Source organism: Saccoglossus kowalevskii, chromosome 10, assembly GCF_978046115.1.
Source record: "Saccoglossus kowalevskii chromosome 10, keSacKowa6.1, whole genome shotgun sequence".
In the NCBI taxonomy this organism is placed as follows: Eukaryota; Metazoa; Hemichordata; class Enteropneusta; family Harrimaniidae; genus Saccoglossus; species Saccoglossus kowalevskii.
Window position 1 is genome coordinate 34,043,172 of NC_140650.1, and position 21,104 is coordinate 34,064,275.

Here is a 21,104-nt window from a genome sequence, read left to right on the forward strand (position 1 = left end):
TTTAGCGATATAATTACTTTAGTGGTGCTAGACTGGTCAGATCATTGTTTTTCACAAGGGTGAACTGAACTCTATTCTGGATGCACTTTCTACTCATAGCAGGTCCAGTCACACACACAGGCAGATAAGTTGCTTCGGTCAGTCACTGACAGACCATCTGTTCAATAATAACATGTCCAACCCTAGATAATTGCAATCACATAAATCGTACACAAAACAACTACATAGACAATTACATTACAATCGGTGAACTCAGAATTATACCCCAAAGTTCCATATACAAACAAGAGGTGGTGTAAGATGTTTTGAGCACTTTCTCAACATATGGCACCCAATAACCATAGATCTTTCTTCAAAACACAGACTAGTGTTTGTTTGGAATTTTTCGGGGCCACCCTAGCATTTGATTGCACTCACGATAGTGTGTGGAATCGTATACACATTTGTGTTGTTTTCTTGGTACTGCTGAAGTCAGTCTGCAAACAGTTTCACTGATAGCACCGAATTGGCTGAGCAGGATACAGTTTGCCTTGCCCTTCATACCTTTTGTGGATCATCAAAGGATCTACCATCAAACCCAACAGGGTTATATAGAAATGAAGTGTGCATTGAACAGACTTTGTGCTTGCATAGTCGGATTAACAGAATCACTGGCTATATAAATTGGTGTATTGCACAAGGCCACCATCGACTTTTTCTCAATACTTCTGTAGTGGTTGAATGTTACGATTATTTGGAAAAATATCTCGGGAGATCTCCCAGAACAGCCAAGAATGTTTATTGGATATATTCTTTTCTAAAAAGGCTCATGTGTACAATTTTAATCTATGTTTAGACTATTAATTCTGTGTTGAAGTCACTGATCGAAGAGGCAGTTTCTGACTATCAGTCTATATGTTTTGGAGCAAAGAAAACTAGTGTAAAACATCTGTGGTATGACCAGGCTGAGTCAATTACGTGGGTGCATGTTTTTTTTAAATGAGACACTTCAATAATTTTCTGTTCAATGAAACCACCTTGTCACGTGACTTAAGTAAAGAACAGTTTTAGTATCGAAATAACTGTGACATACAATACACTTGACCTCCCTAACCATGGTCGTTGATATGCGTATCAAAACACGTGTATGATCTTCAGGATTAGAACGCCTTCTGGCGGTTTGTTGATTTAAAGTACGTGGTAAAGGGGCCATCACCCCAAATTTTGTCCATTAATGTTTAAGGACTGGGCTAATAAAACAGCTGTTATATGAAACAACTAATATGCAAACTTGTTATTTATGTAATGCAATTGTCTGCAAAGTTGTATATTGAAGTTTTGATTGTAAATTCACTTTTTATCCAGACCAAGGTTAAAGATAAACATTTGTTTTAATATGGGATGTGATGATTTGAAGCTTAGCAGCAGGCACTTAAACCCTTGTACCAGCTTACTTTTTGAACCAACACAAAAATTAGCAAACAGACATATTCATGGATACTTGAAGAGGAAAATTGGGGTAAATTTGATTATCTATCCTGAATTACAAGACAAAAACTAAATTATGTTTCACTACTGGACGCTCATGAATATAATTCCTAAATAATGTGAACATAAGTGTGTAAGCAAGATATTTCAGAGGTTGTTTCAGGGCTGCTGGCTTGGAGGGGACTTGGTGATTTGTAAACAATGGCTACAGTGTTTACCAGTACTGTGAATCTTTAATTTGAATTTTACAATAAAAAGGATGTTATGCAATATAAGCGCTACTTCAGTATTCTGGCAAACATATTTATCTATTCTGACGTTTCAGCCAATCACATCAGTGTCTCCGCCATTCTTGCCATTTTTAAAATTCCGTTCCTACTCTCACACAGTGAATGACAAATATGTCCTCGTTGTTACTGTTGACGTTGACCCCATAAAACTGTTTTGTTGATACTTTTTATGCAAACTTGAATATTGTATAAATTTTAACAATTTGGCAATCTTATCAATCACTATGAAATGTCAACTAAGTGCAATTTTAAATATATATTGGGTAACATTTAGCTCAAATAAAATATTTGATACTGATTGATAATGAGATGTTTAGTAATATGCTCTCTTGAGATGTGTTAATGAGTATAAATTTAAAAAAAAATACAGTACAATGTAGTTTTCACAGTCGTTCTTTTCAAATCCGACTGGTATGTTATTTTGTTTATATTACTGCACTTTTTTGCGTACAACTATTTTTATACAATTTATGGGAGATTAATGTAGGGTTTGACCGAACCCTACACAAAGAAGTTGGCTAAATCTGTTCTAAACGTTTTGGATTTCGGCATTTCCATGATGTATTCTTTGGGGGGAAAAGATGTATAATATTAATGTTATTACGAGGCTACTGCGCGTCTTGCATACGTAATAACCTCATATTAAGTGTTTTCTTCAGAGTTTATTTATTCTGTAAGGTAAGGTAAAACTAGATAAGCAAACTGTGCCGTCTTTCATATGATATGTAGTGCGTGCAATGTATTCTGTCTACTTTCTATTCTTTCATGTACTGTAAATGGAGTTGATACTGAGCTGATAATTCGTTATTTTCGATTGCTCTTGTACTTCTGTAAAAAAAATCCATGAATGTTGTAAATGCATAACGATCGTAATGCTGTTCTGTGATACGTGCGTCTCTTGAATTGTGACATTGACAGGTGTTGTGTGGTGACAATTGTAATACAAATACAGTAGTATATGGTATATTATCTGTACATACTAAAATGAAACGATGATATCACATTGGTCACTCGTGTACATGATTAGGGAATATGTATGTGCCTCTTTCTACTCATTGTATACAGATCCGTATCTTACAATCAGTTCGTACGCATGCGTGTTTTATATTGATCTCATCTGAAGAAGATATGAACAGAGTCCTGATTAATGCAGACTAATGCCGTATTTTTCATGGACAACATTGTAGTGTGAAGCAGCCACTCCAGGTACAGCTCAAATATGTGGCAGTGTAGGTTCAGTGGCAGAACTGTGCTATAAAAGTGTACACGAGTACAATTATCTTTCTTTGAAAACAGGTATAGATCTGGATTTCCTGCTTCAAGTACATGTAGTTGGGATATAAGCAACAATACGTTTTATATCAGTTTGTTTTAACATAAAATGTTGAGTCATAAGTAAATCGCAAACACTGGAAATATCAATGTGCATATCGTCTATCTGCTGTCTGTTTTGCACAATGCAATAATACTGTGTACTATAAATACATAGACATTGTGGTACAAAGTACAATGCACATGCGATTGTTTCATGCCTGTTTATGTTGATAACGTTCGATAATATCTAATGGGGGGGGGTCCAGTTAATACCTGCATTATATATGGTGTACTCCTTTATGTGGCAAGTGAGCTTTTATACACAGTTATTTTATTATTCCGTGGGAAACCGAACCCGTTGCTAATAACTTTATTTCTATATAGCGCTAAACTCTAATTTCGCTGATAATGAGAAAAATGCATATAATTTTGTAATCAAAACTCCAGTTCGAGTACCCCATATACGTTTTAAAACAGTCAATAACAAATGATTCAGATCTGAGCATAATGATTTTTTTCTAAAACGTTTTTAAATCTGTGATTGCTCTTTATATTCTACTGAATTCCATTGTCCAATTTACTATGTATACAGGCAGATCAAAATGAATCACCAAAATGTCTAAGTAATGAATTAGATTTATATATCATCAACATTTCTAAGTCATGTCAAAACTTAAACTAAATAACTTAAAATAATTCAATTTAACTCGTCGCTTCAGCCAGGTAATATGCCCAAACATAATTGTGACACTTGAAGGGTGCATTGTACAGGGTCAATACTTGTATATTCATCAGCATTTGTATAAACAGTAGTACTACTATTATCTTTTAGATTGATCTGTTGAACTATTTCACTGCCATATTGGCATTATGGATCCAAAGCAACAGCAAAATCACAACCGAGTTAGCAATGCGACGTCAGTACAGCCACTGGATGTCTCAGAAGCTGCGAACAAAAAGGCAATTAATGAATCTGATCATGTAAGATATTTTCTATGATTGGAAATATTCTTCCCTAAATGAGACAGCTCATATTCATATTACATAGGCTATTGCAATTTAACTTCTTCCAGTACACTTTTATTACAGGCATCTCTGTTTTATGAAGTGATAGCCAAAGCCCATGTATCAGACTTACCAGTTCAAATGAATGACATTATTAGAGAATCTTCTGTAACTAAAACCATCATCGGGACGGATGTTATCTTCAAAGGCAGTATAAGTGAAATTGTTCATATTCATGACAGACTCCTTCATTATAAAATAGGGGAATTAACTGAGACTGATGTTAGGAATCAAGGATTGAACAATGTTCATAACTGTGATGATGATGATGGCAAACTAGATAACCATGAAACTAAATACATGGCACAAAGTGGCCCGAATACACTAGAATCAGACAACACGAATGAAGATGTAGAGAAAAGCAGCTCTAATCAAACTAAACAATCTACTAATCATTCCGTTAAAAATTCACACATTAAAGGGGACGATGGAAATGCACCTGAAATTCCGTCAGAAATGCGATATAAGCCACTTGTGATGAGCGATGTGCAAGATCTAAGCACATTATTTAGTTACTTAGACAAAATGCACTCTAAGACAATCGCCAATATCTCTGAAACTTATAAAGTTAGCATTTTATGGCAGCGACGGGAGAAACGATTCAAATTAAAACGGTTAAAAGGCACACCACAATCCTCACGAGATGGTGCGCGTCGTGCACTGGAACAGCTAGTTCAAAATAGCGAGATGAGCCTTAAACAAATTACATACACGATTCAATTTATGGAAGGAGATATGTCACTTGTTGACAGGATAAAGACAGCAAAGATGTTAATTAATAAGTTCACATCGGTGATGCATATAGAAGAATCTGTTGATGTGCACATCTTTTTAGGTGAAGACGAGAAGAAGCTGAGACAGGCTGTAAAGATATTTTATGAAACAGTTTCAGCCACTCGTGTGACTGCAGATAGCATCGAAACAGTGACCCGACAGATAAAAAGAATCAAAGAAAATGTTACAACGGAACCAACAGTTGATGGGATAAATAGCGTAACTGGTTACAAGAAAGAAGCAACAGTAGGAGAGGATATTCTTAAATTCATCCATCATGCCCACCAGTCTGTTCTCAGTCAAATTGAGCACACTTTTGGTGCCGAGTTTAGATGGTTTGGGGGACCTGTAATAGAGATTGTAGCTGGTAACATAGGCACTGAAAGAACAATAGATACAGCCTATGATCGTTTCACAAACTTTGTACAAACACTTCATTCAAACTTAGTGGCGAAACAAATTAATTTAAAAAGTGAAAACTGTTCAGCACAAAACACAATGCAAGCAAGGAAGCACACACAGAAGATGCATCCAAAAGTGCTAATCAGTGAAACAGACGACATCCTTATCTATCGAGTATATGGAGAAGCAGAACATGTATCTATGGCAATGGATTCATTCTATAAATATTTACAGTTACCCCACTCGTTAGGTCGCCATGGAAAATCTCGAAAACTTTAAAGAGCACAATCAACGGAAAGTTCAACTCCCTCCGGGAGGTTAACGTTTCTAGTGTGTCCGCGAATTAAAAAAAGATGCAATAACTGATAATGGACCATACAGTTGTGTTGTTTTAAAAACAATCACAATTTAAGTAGCGTGTGTGGATTACACCGAATTGAGAAAAACAAGATCAATTTTACCTTCATTTATTTTCCCTCTACTGGCTATACCACAGCGTATAGTACATATGGCAATGCGAAACTTTGCAAATTATGACTGATAACACAATATCTATACATTTTCTGTGGTGTCCATCATGCATGATGGGTTTGAAAATACCAAAGCAAATATTCTGTTCTGTACCCGTGATAATCTTATTGTAGACCTTGGAAAACAAAAATGTTACTATTACATTGATATATGGAGTGTTCTACAGATTGAGCAAGACGTGTTTCCACCTTTACTGTTACACGTATGGTGAGTGGAGACTTCCACATTTCCAGCTTTAGTGAAAGTTATGAAACGTTAGGAGAGCTGAGCAATTGTGGCGAGCGCGACAAGCTCGGCTCCAGCAGAATTATGTTTGCCGTTTGAAGCGGAGAAAGAAGCGATATTCCACTTAACTAAACTATGACAATGTTTATCCTATGTTATTAACCGACAAGATAACAGTCCGTGAACTACATTATACTGTTTCCACAAACTGCCAGGGTAATTAAAAATTAAGACCAAGTCGAAGTGTAGGGGCAACATCGTTATGGAAAAATAATCGTTACTGTTTACCGCGTCAGTGCATGTATGGTATATTACAACCATGCCACATTGTATAATCCAAATTGTCTGTTCGATTGATGTTTTGCCACTGTGCTGAGACTTTTTTTCTAAGCTTCCGGATATTCATGTACGTAATGTACTATAATTTATTTGACAGTTCTGTGAAATCGAGGCCATGTGGCGTTCACTGAACAGAACTTATTTGACATTTGTTGGTGTATGTAATTTAAATACTTATTAGTTGTTTTAGGACTAAATTAATTATTAAAGCACAAGAATTTGACCTACGGTAATGTTAAAAAGCGGTGGTCGTCGCGTTCTATTCGATAAGGGAATCATAGCGACGTACACAACGCGTGCAAAATAAATAAAAAAAAATTACAAAAATTCGAGCACTCGCAGCGCTTTTTAAATATGCTTCCACGGAAACACTGGACTCACAACAATTTGCAGCTTGTAAGGTATATTCAACACGCTTTAATGTATATAAGAAATATAAAATATGTATTCACTAATTACAGGGTAGACGAGTTGTATGTGTATATTTATTTATTCATATATAAAAATCCTACAAAAGAAAACCAGTTAAAATATAGTGTAAAGTCTATGCAATACAGACTGACTGCGTAAAACTACACGTAAAAGTAATGGATTTTATAAAATCATCTAAAATAAAGATGTAAGATAAGTAACTTCAGTCACATTTGTAATTGAGAAATATCGTACAGTTTATAATCTGTTGGTTGGGGCATTTGCCCTTTCTATATTAAGTTTGCTATTATATATTCAATCCCGGCGAACAAATTCAACACATGTAATAATTTGTTTTTCTAATAAACACGTCAATTTCCGTTGCACATAAACTACTGCGCAATGCAATCCAAAATATAAACTACGTACGGGGATTTACTTTAGTCTTGATATAAAATATTCTTAATGAATGTGTCAACTTTAACAGTTCTCCAAAACCATCCATACTTTCCACGTCTTGGACATCCCTCGTTGTGCCAAGCTGAATGTGGAGGACCATTCGCCACTATACCTATCATAAACCACTTGCCGTTATGGTATTTTGCTAACGGGCCACCTGAATGGCCATAACAGCGTTTTCCACCGTTGTTACCATCCATATATTCCGCGCACAAAAAAGTCCTGTCTGCAGCCCACAAATCCTGTTTGTTTTCCACGCAAGTTTTCCAGTCAATGCTCCTCAATGGAATTCTCTGTAAAACGTAGTTACTGGGGAAGTTGTCAAAATCTCGGCCCCATCCAAATGTGAAGGCAATGCTTCCAGCCCTGGCCCGTATGCTGTTTTTGCTTTTTAAAGTTGGTAAACAAATTGGTCTAATGTAAGATGTTACCTCTCTGTCTAATTTAAATAAGCACAGTAAATAGTCAGTACGATACATATCACAATTCTGAACTACTATGTCAAACAACACTTCATCAGGTTCAGTGACATTTGAATAGGTTTTTCCTAGTTTGATCTGCAGTTTATGTCCATATCGTGCAGATATACAATGTGCAGTGCTGATAGCCCAGACATTATTAAGAAGTACGACGCTACAAATGTATTGTGCCTCGTCTACGTCATACAACAGACCCATCCATGGTGCGGCGCGTGGAACAGAATTAAAGTTTGTGTTATTTGTATGTTCATATATATTTGGTATGCCTTCTGGTACATCTGAAATGCCGCATGCTATATGAGAAAATAATAGAAGATGTGTTAAAATATGCAGATAATTAACTCCTTTGCATTACCATAATAGTGATGAAAACACGTACACATTTCAACTAATACACGATATTAACATTATAACTCATTCAGCGACATACTAAATGATTATCACGAGTGACAAAACATAGTAGATATAATTAGGTCATGGAAGAGAGAATATTATAGTTTGAATACGAACCTGAATCATACTCTAAATTAAAACTACCAATCCCTTGATTGATTCCAGAGTTGAATTTCACACTTGCTGATGTTCCACTGGTTATATACTGAGTTTGTTGTTTGAGATGACACAATCGGTCTCCTCTATTGTCCACTTCTATATAATTGCTATGACACAAAATAAATACATTTATGTGACACTTTTAATCAATTAGTCATGAGGTTATCTTGGTGCAATAGGGGGTCATAAGAAATTTAAATATGGAGTTCTTAACTTACACACAGTCTAACCAGTTATCTGTGGTATTACTTTGTGCATCCAAATCAACTGAATTCATACGCAGGCGTACTGGCCCCCCGTATTGGCTGGCTATAGCAAATTCACAAGATTGATTAGAAGGGTATGTATTTTTTCGCCAAGGATTCTTTATCTTTCCATATTCATCTACATACAACATCCCTGATGGCCACTCACAGCGAATCTCTGAAAGAACCAAAAACAAAAAGCTTATTGAGACAATCATTGTCTACTTGTTAAATCATTCATCACTGCAGTGCATTGTAGTGCAGTGTAGTGTAGTGCAGTGCGGTGCGGTGCAGTGCAGTGCAGTGTAGTGTAGTGCGGTGCGGTGCGGTACGGTGCGGTGCGGTGCAATGCAATGTTATTGCCAAACACATCTACATTTTTAGTAAATCGAAGAATTCCAAAATAAACGGCTTGATGCATATACCCACTAGTACAAAAGAAAATCGTTAACACGTAATACACTGTCAAATCAGTGAAAGGATATACCAGCATCAAACATATTATAGTATTACACAAATGTCACAGATTTACGTTCCACTTGTCAATTGAACGAGTCACAGGCAAGTTTCTTACCATTTTTGACTTTTAAAAAATACATTTTGTATACTTATCTGACAATCTATGTTCGAAATATCTAATGTTTTTCATTTTTATTATCTCTTGTCATCGAAGATGGGCAAAGCTGTTCATATAGGTGATTGTCCGTCATCAATTGCATTTTTTTTACTTTTTCTTGAAAATCACTAGCTCAATTACTTGGCATTTACATACCTCAGTTTTTGATACTTTTATACTTGGTATTTAGATACATGTACCTCAATTTTTAGCAAATATTTTTCCATTTTTAGTAAAAGTAACTACTTTTCAACTTCTTGAAAAATGCCAGCTCAAATACTTTGATATTTGGTATGTAGATACCTTGACCTGACCTCTGTCATATTTGTTAATTCCAGGAAGATATCTTAAATTCATCATTTTAGTGAATAAAATATTTGGCGGACCTTTATTTGATTTGTTCATTTCGTGACGGTATCATTCATTCTCTATTTTTAGTAAATATCTTAGCCATTTTTGATTTAAAAAATCATATCTTCGACTCATTCTTGAAAACTACAATTCCTATTGTTTGATATAATATATGAATTAATATATGAATAAACTTGAATTAAATTCTATCAGATGTATTATGACGATATCATTGATTCTGTATTTTTCACGAATATTTTTGGTTCAAAATGATATTTTCATCTTATTTTTGAAAACTATCAACAACAAAACAATGTGATCCCTTTTATTGAAGTTTATAGTAATTTATTCCAGTGCATCTCTACCACAAGCTCAAATTGGCTAATAATTAGTTAATCAATATGCATGTTTTTCATTAATAAACATCAATTATTAAATTATTAATCATGTCTGGGGATTACCCCAGGGCATCTTTGAACCAAATTTCAACGAAATGTGAAGATTATGCACATTATGCAAATTAGGCAATTAGTATGCTCGATTTTTCAATCCAAAACTAACGATTATTCCTAGGCACTTACGTACCAAATCTCATTGAAATGCAATAATTGAATTAAAAAAAATGGGTAATAATTATGCAAGTTAAGCAATTATTATGCATAGATTTCGACACCAAACTAATTACATCCGCGAATTGTTCCAGGGCACATATGTACCAAGTGTGTATACTGTGATAATTAATTCTTAAAAAATCATTATTATGCAAATTAGGTAATTGTTGTCGGTGTATATAAACTGAAAACCAGTTAGTTTCATTGTTTTAGTGTATTTATGTATCAAGATTCAATGAAAAATGATAAGCACTTGAGATATTGATGGAAAAGCTGAAAACTAATTATTATGTAAATCAGGAATCTAATATGCATATATTTTATTGTAAAACTAATAAGGTCTACACAATGTCACTAACCATCAGTGTATCAAGTTTCAAGTGCAAATTAGGTGATTAATATGCACGAATATTAACCAAACACTTACCAATGCATTGTTCTAGAGCATCGGTGTACGAAGTTTCATTGTAATGTGATTAGTACTTGCGATATCAGTGGAAAAACAGAAAATTGACTAATCATTATGCAAATTAGAATATTAATATGCATCGATTTTACCCTTGCATTGTCCCAGAGCATCTATGTACCAAGTTTCATCAAAATCAAATGAGTAGTTCTTTAGATATCAATGTAACATATAGCTAATTATCATGCAAACTAGGTAATTAATGTGCATGGATTTAACCCAAAACACGGGAGTCAAAAATAGACTGTTACACAACTAACGAATATAAATCCATTAAATAATTAATATTATTTGTTACCTTCTCGTTGATACGTAATATTGAATCTTGCAGACGGTTCATAGTACCGATTGGGCAAATGGTAGACAATGTATACGGGACTAGTAGGTAGTGTAATCCAAGGTGCCAGCATGTTACCGTAATATCTGACTGCAAGTTCTGTTAAAATAATGGTAAATTAGGAAGTCAAAATGTGTTATTTTACGTCCTACATTAACGTATTCATTATTAAATATTATTTTTATTAACTCATTTGAAAATAATAACCATACACAATCTAAGAATTTAGCAGCTCTTTTATCAGTGCTTGCAATCTGAATACAGTATGTGTTGTTGTTTGTAAATTCATATATTCTATTATATTTTTAATATATTTTTAAAATTGTATTTTTTTTAGTACATACATCTATTTTTGTCATAGTTCAAATATCGACATTCGTGGTTACCGACAGAAATATCAAATAATAACAAAATACACATTTCCAAAAAAATTTAACACAAATAATTCGATATTTTTAAGCAGATTGACATATTGTTAGGGAATACCTACATTGAAATTATCAAAAGCTACTACACATGTCCTAGAGTTCAAGGTACGAATGTCGAACGTTTACTCAAATACTAAGTGTTGTAGCAAATAAATACTCTGAGGATTGTTTTATTTTACAACACACCAACAACGAACATGGACGACAACACGGCGGGGAAAATATCACGTTACCCACAATTACCTTTGTTTTTCCCCATTAACACATCCACGTAATGAGATGCTTGAGATGGAGGGTAATAACCACTTATGTACTTGTCGAATTCAATTCCAAGTGCTGTGAATTCTAATGATATAGCATGATCCTTGGATCCTTGAATCTCAAATGTACATTCATTATCAAAAAACACAGATTGGGATAAACGCTGACTGACTTCAATTGTGCCACTTGGATTTGTATATACCTTATAACATTCTGTTGATAGAACAGACAGAAGTGTGGAGAAGGTTAGTTGTGATGTTGATGTTGATGTTTTAGATATTCATGAAATATGGATTTCCCATATTAAATTATGGCATTCCTATAGAGGATATGCAGCTACATTTACAATGTGTAAAAGGCAATCTGATCTATTCACAGTTGCCACAACATACTTGCTTGGTAATGCAGTTGGAATCCCCTCTTCTGCTTGTTTTTATTTGACCTGAAAAGTAAAGTCATCCCAGGTCCAGTAGATACAAATCTGTGTGGTATTTCATTTCCGCAGTATGTGCCAATCAGTGGAGAATCTAATACAGGACCATCCTATACTGAGAGATAATCGTAGCTGTAATCAAAATGACATCGATATATTTGATTGAAATGTAATAACATTAACTGTTAGATTACTTTGATATTTGAGTAAGTTGCTGTCAAATTTGTTCATTTCGTGAAGATTTCTTTAATTCTCTATTTTAGTGAATATTTTTAGTAAAAAGAAAACACATTTTCGACGTCTTCTTGAAAACTTCAATCACCATAATTTTAGTATGTTTTATGTAGGTATCTCTATCAGATATCATCGATTCTATTTTTTCACAATTATTTATAGTACAAAATGATTATCTCAATGAGGTCCATCCAAGATTTCTAAATATGAATTATCGAAGCAATTGGGCAGCCATTTTGAAGAAGAATTCGAAAATAGCTATTTTCACCAAAAATATTCCTACAATTAGAGATTTGAAAACATCATCGCGAGATGAACAAGTCCAAAAGACGTCTACCCAATGTACATAATATACCAACCGAGTATCAAAACAAGCGGACTTGCCGTTTTCAAGAAGTAGTAGAAAGTTGACTCCGACGGAATACATTGAGTGTACGAGAGGACTTCCTTGTACAACTGTATTGGGTATAATAATACATTTGAGGAAATTGTATTGGTTAGTAAGAAATTGATGTGTTTATTAAAGCCGTCCGACTATATATCAAATCATTTAATCTATATGCATATATTTTGAATTACAGTCTGGTCGGTTACTTCTGTAATTACACAATATATACATAATTATCATTGTAACAATACCATGTAAAACATTACCTGCAAGTTGCAGGACCAGACGCATCCTCCAGAACGAAATCTTCAATGCTTAAGTAAATGATAGAAGCTGGTTTTTCAGTTACAATGTGCCACACACATTCCTGATGAACTGGATATGGGGCTGGGTAATTTGGAGATGAGATATTACCTTCATGCTCACCATAAACCACATTACTGGCAACAGCACAAGCAAATCTTTCATCCAATGGTTCTGAGGAAAAGATAGTAAAGCCAGCAGAGTATAAAGTATACAGCAGTGTTATAGAACACTATATACTTTTTACTTGCTTTTTGTGATTCAAGGTGGTTCTGATACGATAATATCTGCCGATACGATAATAGAAATGTCTAAAATGGTGGACAAACTAGATAATTATAATAATATTGTGTTTAAACTAATTATCCATATAACAAGTCAGCCTTTCTCAGTATTTACTAACTTTTTGTGCATCCATGTCCGTTTATTCAGGTACACACCCTTCCCGGAGGACACTACAATACTAATGATGTTAATTAAACTGTACGAGGGCAATGACATGATTTATTGGTATATACATACCTGTTACATACTCCGCAATAAAGTTGAAGTCAATAGAATAAATGTTGAACCGTACTTGTATTTTATGGCCAGATGATTTAATAACGTCTGGGCGATTCCTCCCAAAATGACCAAGTTCAACTGAAATAAGTATCATTGGAACCAGTCAATGTTTGCATATACTTCACACAATGTTTTAAGTTTATGAGTTACGAAAAAATATCATAAAAGTCGCTGAATAAATGTGTAAACTGTTACCATTGGTTAAAAGATCTATAACTTCAAGGTATGCGTTTTCGTTTTGCCAAATTTCCAACTGTGTTAAATTGGTGAATGTCAGGGATATTCTGTTTCCATCTGGAACACTGATATTATACACGCACATACGTGTATCGTAGCGATACGACACGTGTCGATATAAATTCGCAGCAGGTGACTGAATCTGTCCCATGTTCGAGTCGAATATATTGTATTCACATGCTAAAAAAATAAAACAGAAGATTTGTACAACATCAAAATGAAAGTTGAAATTAAGTCCACAATTTCTTGCAAATTTTAATTGACATCAGATATATCAATACATTACCTGAACGATAGGACATACGAACTGTGCTGTTAGATTTAATAGATTCCGTTGTAAACATCACATGTATCACATCAGCTGTAAAGATCCTTGGTATAGTATCACCACATAGTCGAGCCATTAACGCCGATGTTTTACTAGGACCACGTCTCAATTCAACAGATTCTTTGCTGAATGGTCATCAAGCATAGAAAATGTATGAATACGTGTGGTTATTTCATTGAGAAGCTGAGTACTCAATGTGAAAATGTTTTTTAGTTTTAAAACGTTGGTAGTCTAATACTATCTCTTCTAATGATGGAAGAGAGTAATTTGGGTGAGCACCATTTTTAATTGCTTGGCAATGATTAGTCGTGAAATAACTGGGAAATAACATGAAGGGCTTTATTCACATACCTGCAGTCATTACTGGACATTAGCATAAATTCTTGAAATTCCAATACTACATTTACGTCATCATATGCATAAATTATCCATTCGTAATCCTTATAAACTTTGTCCATTGGCACACTGATATTTCCTTCTCCTGCTCCAAAAATTTCTTTGAAATCAGTTTCTATGAACAGAAAATATAACTACATGTGAATACCAACGGTACCCTAATAACGCGTTATCCAAACAACTTGCCCTAAGTATTGTTACAATGCAACAATAAGAACGAGACTACTAATCAACTTTCCATTTAATTACAGGTAATTCCCGTAAGTTTATTTTGCTTATCATATTTTTGGAATGAGTGGAATTCAGATCAGTTTACATTGTTTTAATTTTTGATGATAACTTGAAATTTGGCCCAAAACGTTTGAACTTGCCTGGTGTATAACGCACATGTAATCTGCTTTTGTCATTTGATGGCTGCAACATGTGGTCTATTCGTTGAGTTATGGTGCGAACCTTCGCTGTTGATAACCACACAGTGGGATGGATTATTGGTGGGCAAGTTGGCTACAGAAAACCGACAGCCATTCGACCACACAAATACTTGAAAGCAAACGACATTATTGTCGTCTAACCTATATTGGTTTTACGCCTGGAGGTGACACAAATATAATCATGTGACTGACAAACCACATCTACTCACATTTAGGACGATTTTACATATTTGACGTTTTTTTGTAGTATTAACACGTACCTATCATTTTATATGTAGCAATAATTCCATCTGTGTACCATCCAGAATCCATTTTGTAATTAAGTTTAACAGTGTTGGTATGGGACAGAACAGGGTGTGCGTTTGTATGGAAGAACATGGCTATTTGATTGTTCATACTCTCTGGAAAGTGATAAAAACAGTCACTTATATAATTTTGATGTATGTTACACACTCATGAACATGAGCCTGTACCCATCATATATCATTCAGAGTCATAATCGAGGTTTCTGTAAGATCATCTTTAACAGTGTTATTGTATTTACCTACAAGCTCATTGTATCTGCCAAAAAACAATTTGAATGTTAAGGTCAGTCGTTCTCTACGAAATCTTTGGTTTAATAGTTTTGACGAAAGAAGACAAGACTGCATAAACTACAATTCTTGCCATACCAAATGAGCTAGGAAATATGAGAGAATGAGTTATTGCTGCAAAATGTGGAAAATTTAAAATAGTGAATTCTTGTAGTTCAAATACATCATCAATATATTGGAATATGAACTTAAAAGATTTGGCTCCATTGTTTTCTTTCTATGTTCTTACCAAATTAGATTCTTAAGAATAAAGAAGTAAGTCAGCCACATCGGAGTACAATTTAACAATCAACTTGTAAATCCATAGATTCCTCTGACTCGTCAAAAATATCATTCTAAGCAACTAAGATTCAGTTTGAAATACCTGCAGCCACAAATGACAGCATAAAAGACTGTGCAAACATGGCCGATAATTTGGACGCAAAATTCCCTTACACCGATACCAGTTTCACTGACTTGACATTTTCGTCAATTACGTTTACCATTGGGAAATTAAATCCTCGCCTCAGAAAATCCAGAGGGAGCCAGTTTTTGCAAATATGACACGACTGACTGAATTGCCAAGACTCGAAAGCCTCGAAGTCATTTTATACAAGTGTGAACTTAGCAGTAAAACAAATAATGCCTACTAGGCAATCAAAAAGCCGACAATGCAGTTTCATCCCAACGTATATTGTCATACGACACAATCTCGTATTAGATAGTACTCACCTGGTCCAAATCCTTCATATATACTGACCCTACCACTTGTGTCTGTATGCGGGAGGTTGAAATGTGGAAATTCGATGTAAATTCTGTGATTTTCGGCGGCTTCTAAGAAGTATATTGCGTGTCCTACATCACGCTCTACAATTTCACCATGTGACTGGTTGAGATATGTGAATGGTCCTACAATAAATTGAAATATACATCTCACTATGTCTATGTGACACGTATAGTATGTGACACTTCTTGGCAGTATGACAAATGATTGATTGAAATTATTGCTGGTAAACTAATTGCACAAGTTAGGATCCCAAAATACATTACATCAAACGTTCTGATAACGTTCACACGATTCAAAAAAGCGTTTTATTTTAGTTGTCATGACAATTAAAACTTTTATGCAGTTGTTCACAAAATAAAAAAAACAACAAAACTTTTATTCGCACATGTATTGACCGAATAAGATGAACATTTTATTCCCACATTCATAATTTTTTTAGTGTATCTTATTTTAACATAACTTTATAGAATTGATGAATGAAGTAAAATTGACTACCTACCCTCACGGTATTCAGCGGTAAATCCAGTATGTCCGGTTCCAGTCACATGACCACTCACAAACCTAATATATAACTGTTTTGCGGTAGAGACAACCACTCGTGGTGCAGTACTGCCACAAAATATACCAAAACTCTGTGATTCGTCGGTGTTACCATCAAAGATTTCCACGTAGTCTACACTATAAAACGAAATGAATATAGTGTGTCCTTGAAACCAATAGACATACTGAATAAAGGTGATTTATTGCGTGTATTTGATTTGAATCGTATAATGTATCTTGTACATATTAACTAGACGATCATTAATATTCATATGTAGTTGTGGATGATTATTCATTAAATCTTTGCAAAGACAAAGACATTTGTGGCGTTTCGTTTTATAACCATTCTTGAACATTCGATGACAACTTAATTACGCTGATCAATTCAAAATCAGAGTAAGGAGACCCCTAACGGACGTTTCTTCTAGTCCAATAGTGTTCATTGATATTGGTCAATACAGAAAAGACAATAACAGTTGCATATAATTTGTAAGCAAATTAAACTGTAGGCTATTATAAACTATATTATAAGTTATGTATTTACACAGATAGTATGCATGTACCTAGTTTTAATTTTCAGTTCAATTTTAATTTGGTGAGGAGTTATTGTGTATGCATTTCCTAAGATAAGTTTACCTTCAAATAATGTTATCCACATTTAAAATATTATTACATCATAACAATCTTATGGGTTAGATAATAGAAAACATGAAATACTCACTGACAATTTTCTGAATCCAGTAAATCAAATTCCGGGAATGTTAAAAGAACATGTGATATCGGAGAACTGACGATCCATGAACACATTTGATCAGCTGCATAAGGGACTGGATAACCGGGATTTGAAAAATGTCCAATTACTCCTTCCCACCATTCCTGTTGGTCGGACAGCCTGGCTATGTTGATAGTGTACTCGCAGCTAATTGCTATATCAATATAAAGTAAATGTCAGGAACAATGTATTTTTTATGTAAGGCAATTCTTCACATTAACATGGATATATACATAGCATTGTTTTCCCAATTTGTCATATTTGTTAATCCACACACTAATCAGCCACAATATCATTCGACATAGTACACACAAGCAACGCCTAGACAGCTGACTATACATATAAAAACGACACAAAGACATCTGGCCTTGCACACAAAAGCAGCACCTAGACAGCTGACTTTGCATATCCAAACAGCACCTAGACAGTTGGCCTTGCACACAAAAGCAGCACCTAGACAGCTGACTTTGCATATCCAAACAGCACCTAGACAGTTGGCCTTGCATATCCAAACAGCACCTAGACAGTTGGCCTTGCATATCCAAACAGCACCTAGACAGTTGGCCTTGTATATCCAAACAGCGCCTAGACAACTGACCTTGCATATCCAAACATCATTTAGACAGTTGGCCTTGCACATCCAAACAGCACCTAGACAACTGACCTTGCATATCCAAACTGCGCCTAGACTGTCGGCCTTGCATATCCAAACAACACCTAGACAGCTGACCTTGCATATCCAAACATCACCTAGCCTTGCTTATTCAAATGGTGCACAGATAGCTTGAAGATAATCATACATACATACGCCATGCAGTGGCGGCGGCCGCGCCTCGAAAAAATGTTGGGGGCATGTACAATTCAATTCAATTCAATATTACATTGATTATAAATTTGAAAAAAACACAGCCGCAGCTCAGCGAGGTTAATGGAAGGACCAAGCAAAAACGTCTAAATACGTTTATTGCCTCAACAAATAATTGATTGCTGTTTTTCGCCTAAATAATCTTATTCTCGAACATCCCTTGATTGGCAACAAAATTGTAACGCATGGTACTGTTCTTTTTCCTCAACACTGAAATTCGTTATATGTAAATTCGGAAACTATAGCAATTCTCATTACCACATAGCGTTCAGTGCAAAAAAAGAAAAAAAAGAACCTCATGCTTTTTGTTCTCGGGGAAAATTGGAGATTATTTGAGACCACAACAGCACGATAAATGTTCAGCATTATTATGAAATGTTGCTTTCGAATACTGGCATTAAAGGTTAGTTCAGCAACACAGAACATCTGAAACATAACACAGACATGTTACTCATTCCACCGTACGCGGCGTACTTCACCGGTACGCAAAAACCTGGGGCAGGTTTAAAACTGAAATGAACGAAGCAAAACCTTATTTGTAGGCCGTACGTTTTGTATGATAATATGCTTCAAAGCCATTCCCTTCATTCTGTATGCCATTAGTCTGAAAGTGTATCATCATCTCGTTGTCACTGGATAGTACATAGGGAGTAAACCCACCGCAATATTGAGCAATAATCGGCGAATCTGAAAATCAGAAAATAAAGATGTGTCATCCCATCGTATACGTCTACTCACTGTACGTCATCCCATCGTATACGTCTACTCACTGTACGTCATCCCATCGTATACGTCTACTCACTGTACGTCATCCCATCATATACGTCTACTCACTGTACGTCATCCCATCGTATACGTCTACTCACTGTACGTCATCCCATCGTATACATCTACTCACTGTACGTCATCCCATCGTATACGTCTACTCACTGTACGTCATCCCATCGTATACTTCTACTCACTGTACGTCATCCCATCATATACATCTACTCACTGTACGTCATCCCATCGTATACATCTACTCACCGTACGTCATCCCATCGTATACATCTACTCACCGTACGTCATCCCATCGTATACATCTACTCACCGTACGTCATCCCATCGTATACATCTACTCACCGTACGTCATCCCATCGTATACATCTACTCACCGTACGTCATCCCATCGTATACATCTACTCACTGTACGTCATCCCATCGTATACATCTACTCACTGTACGTCATCCCATCGTATACATCTACTCACTGTACGTCATCCCATCGTATACATCTACTCACTGTACGTCATCCCATCGTATACATCTACTCACTGTACGTCATCCCATCGTATACATCTACTCACTGTATGTCAACCCATCGTGTACATAAACAATGTCACTGTATTTTACAGAGGGGTCCGAGAGGTGACAACTCCAAGATTGTTGCGTGCTTGAGAACAGGAATTCCAATCTGATGTGAAATCCTTTGGGAACATGAATACGCCATTCACAGAGTATGTCTTGGTTGTCTTCTCGTGGCAATTCAATGGCATGTAATTTGCCTTCCATCTCGGTGTAGTAATGAAAACATCCTGGGATTAAATAACATTACGTCACACTGTGTTGTATCATATCACATAAAGAACTCTTATATAATACGAATGATATGCGTAACAATCATATGACTATGTGCATTACTAACTCTGATTCAAACCTTTAAAAATGTATTGTACGTTTTGTTTTTTTTTACATTTTCTCCTATTTTGCTTTTAATATATATTTCATTATAGTTCCAACAAATAAATAATTAATTATTAAATAAAATTAACTTAAACATACAAGAATAATATAATTGCTACTCAAGTTTGTAGCATTGACAGTACCGGTAATCTAGATAACTAACACTGTATCAATCGAAATGCAAACAACGTTTTGATTCAAGAAAATGATTGAATAGCATTCCGACATCAGTGGCCCTGTAGAAAACATTCACATGTTGGGACCTCCACTTTTTTTAGAATATATGTGTGAGTGAATTACATAACAAATCAATAATTTCACGTACTGCGAAGTAAACAAATCGGCTATTTTAATTGGAGAAATGAAAAACAAACACACCTCCTAAATTGTAACGAGCGGAAAATCCCCTTCTCTGTATCTCACTATTTGTTTTCATCTTAATATAAATGGGACCAGACTGTTTAATTATTGTTGGAATCTCATTTCCACAGTATCTACCGAAAAGCTTCGATGACCCCCTTCGACCATTCCGGATCTCCAAATAATCGTTTCTGAGAAATAAAATCAGAATTTCAGAATTAAATAAAATTAACGACCGAGTATGATTTAATATTTTGCATAATTAATTATTTCTTGCCTGCAATTTTCGCTCTCTTCCATCTCGAAGTAGTCGAACACCAGAGAAAGTGATGTTTCTTTTGCTGGGCGGAAGATCCACACACATGTTAAATTCGGAAAGTAATTTCCATTGTTATCACGATCATCATAACCACCTTTAATCAATTCATGTCGACGCCAGTCGGGAATATTGGAGGATAATTCTACTCGTTGTGTTCGCTTTCCGTAACGCCCCACACCACTACACTGTCCATATTCTGTTTCACCGTACACTGCGCCTGTAGAGGACAT

At 35.2% G+C, this 21,104-nt stretch overlaps 1 protein-coding gene across 1 annotated transcript; it reads right to left on the bottom strand.

Annotated features, from left to right (window-relative positions):
• Positions 1 to 6,878: 6,878 nt before the first annotated feature.
• LOC102806386 (cubilin-like) lies at positions 6,879 to 21,104 on the bottom strand. The gene is given in 20 exon segments (XM_085504680.1): positions 6,879 to 8,049; positions 8,267 to 8,415; positions 8,527 to 8,731; positions 10,896 to 11,033; positions 11,606 to 11,836; positions 12,016 to 12,188; positions 12,681 to 12,746; positions 12,945 to 13,155; positions 13,504 to 13,623; positions 13,741 to 13,962; positions 14,069 to 14,235; positions 14,462 to 14,621; positions 15,198 to 15,338; positions 16,242 to 16,418; positions 16,796 to 16,974; positions 17,558 to 17,762; positions 19,023 to 19,160; positions 19,820 to 20,047; positions 20,574 to 20,746; positions 20,833 to 21,104. Coding segments are annotated over 20 exon segments (4,146 nt in total). The 3' UTR covers positions 6,879 to 7,258.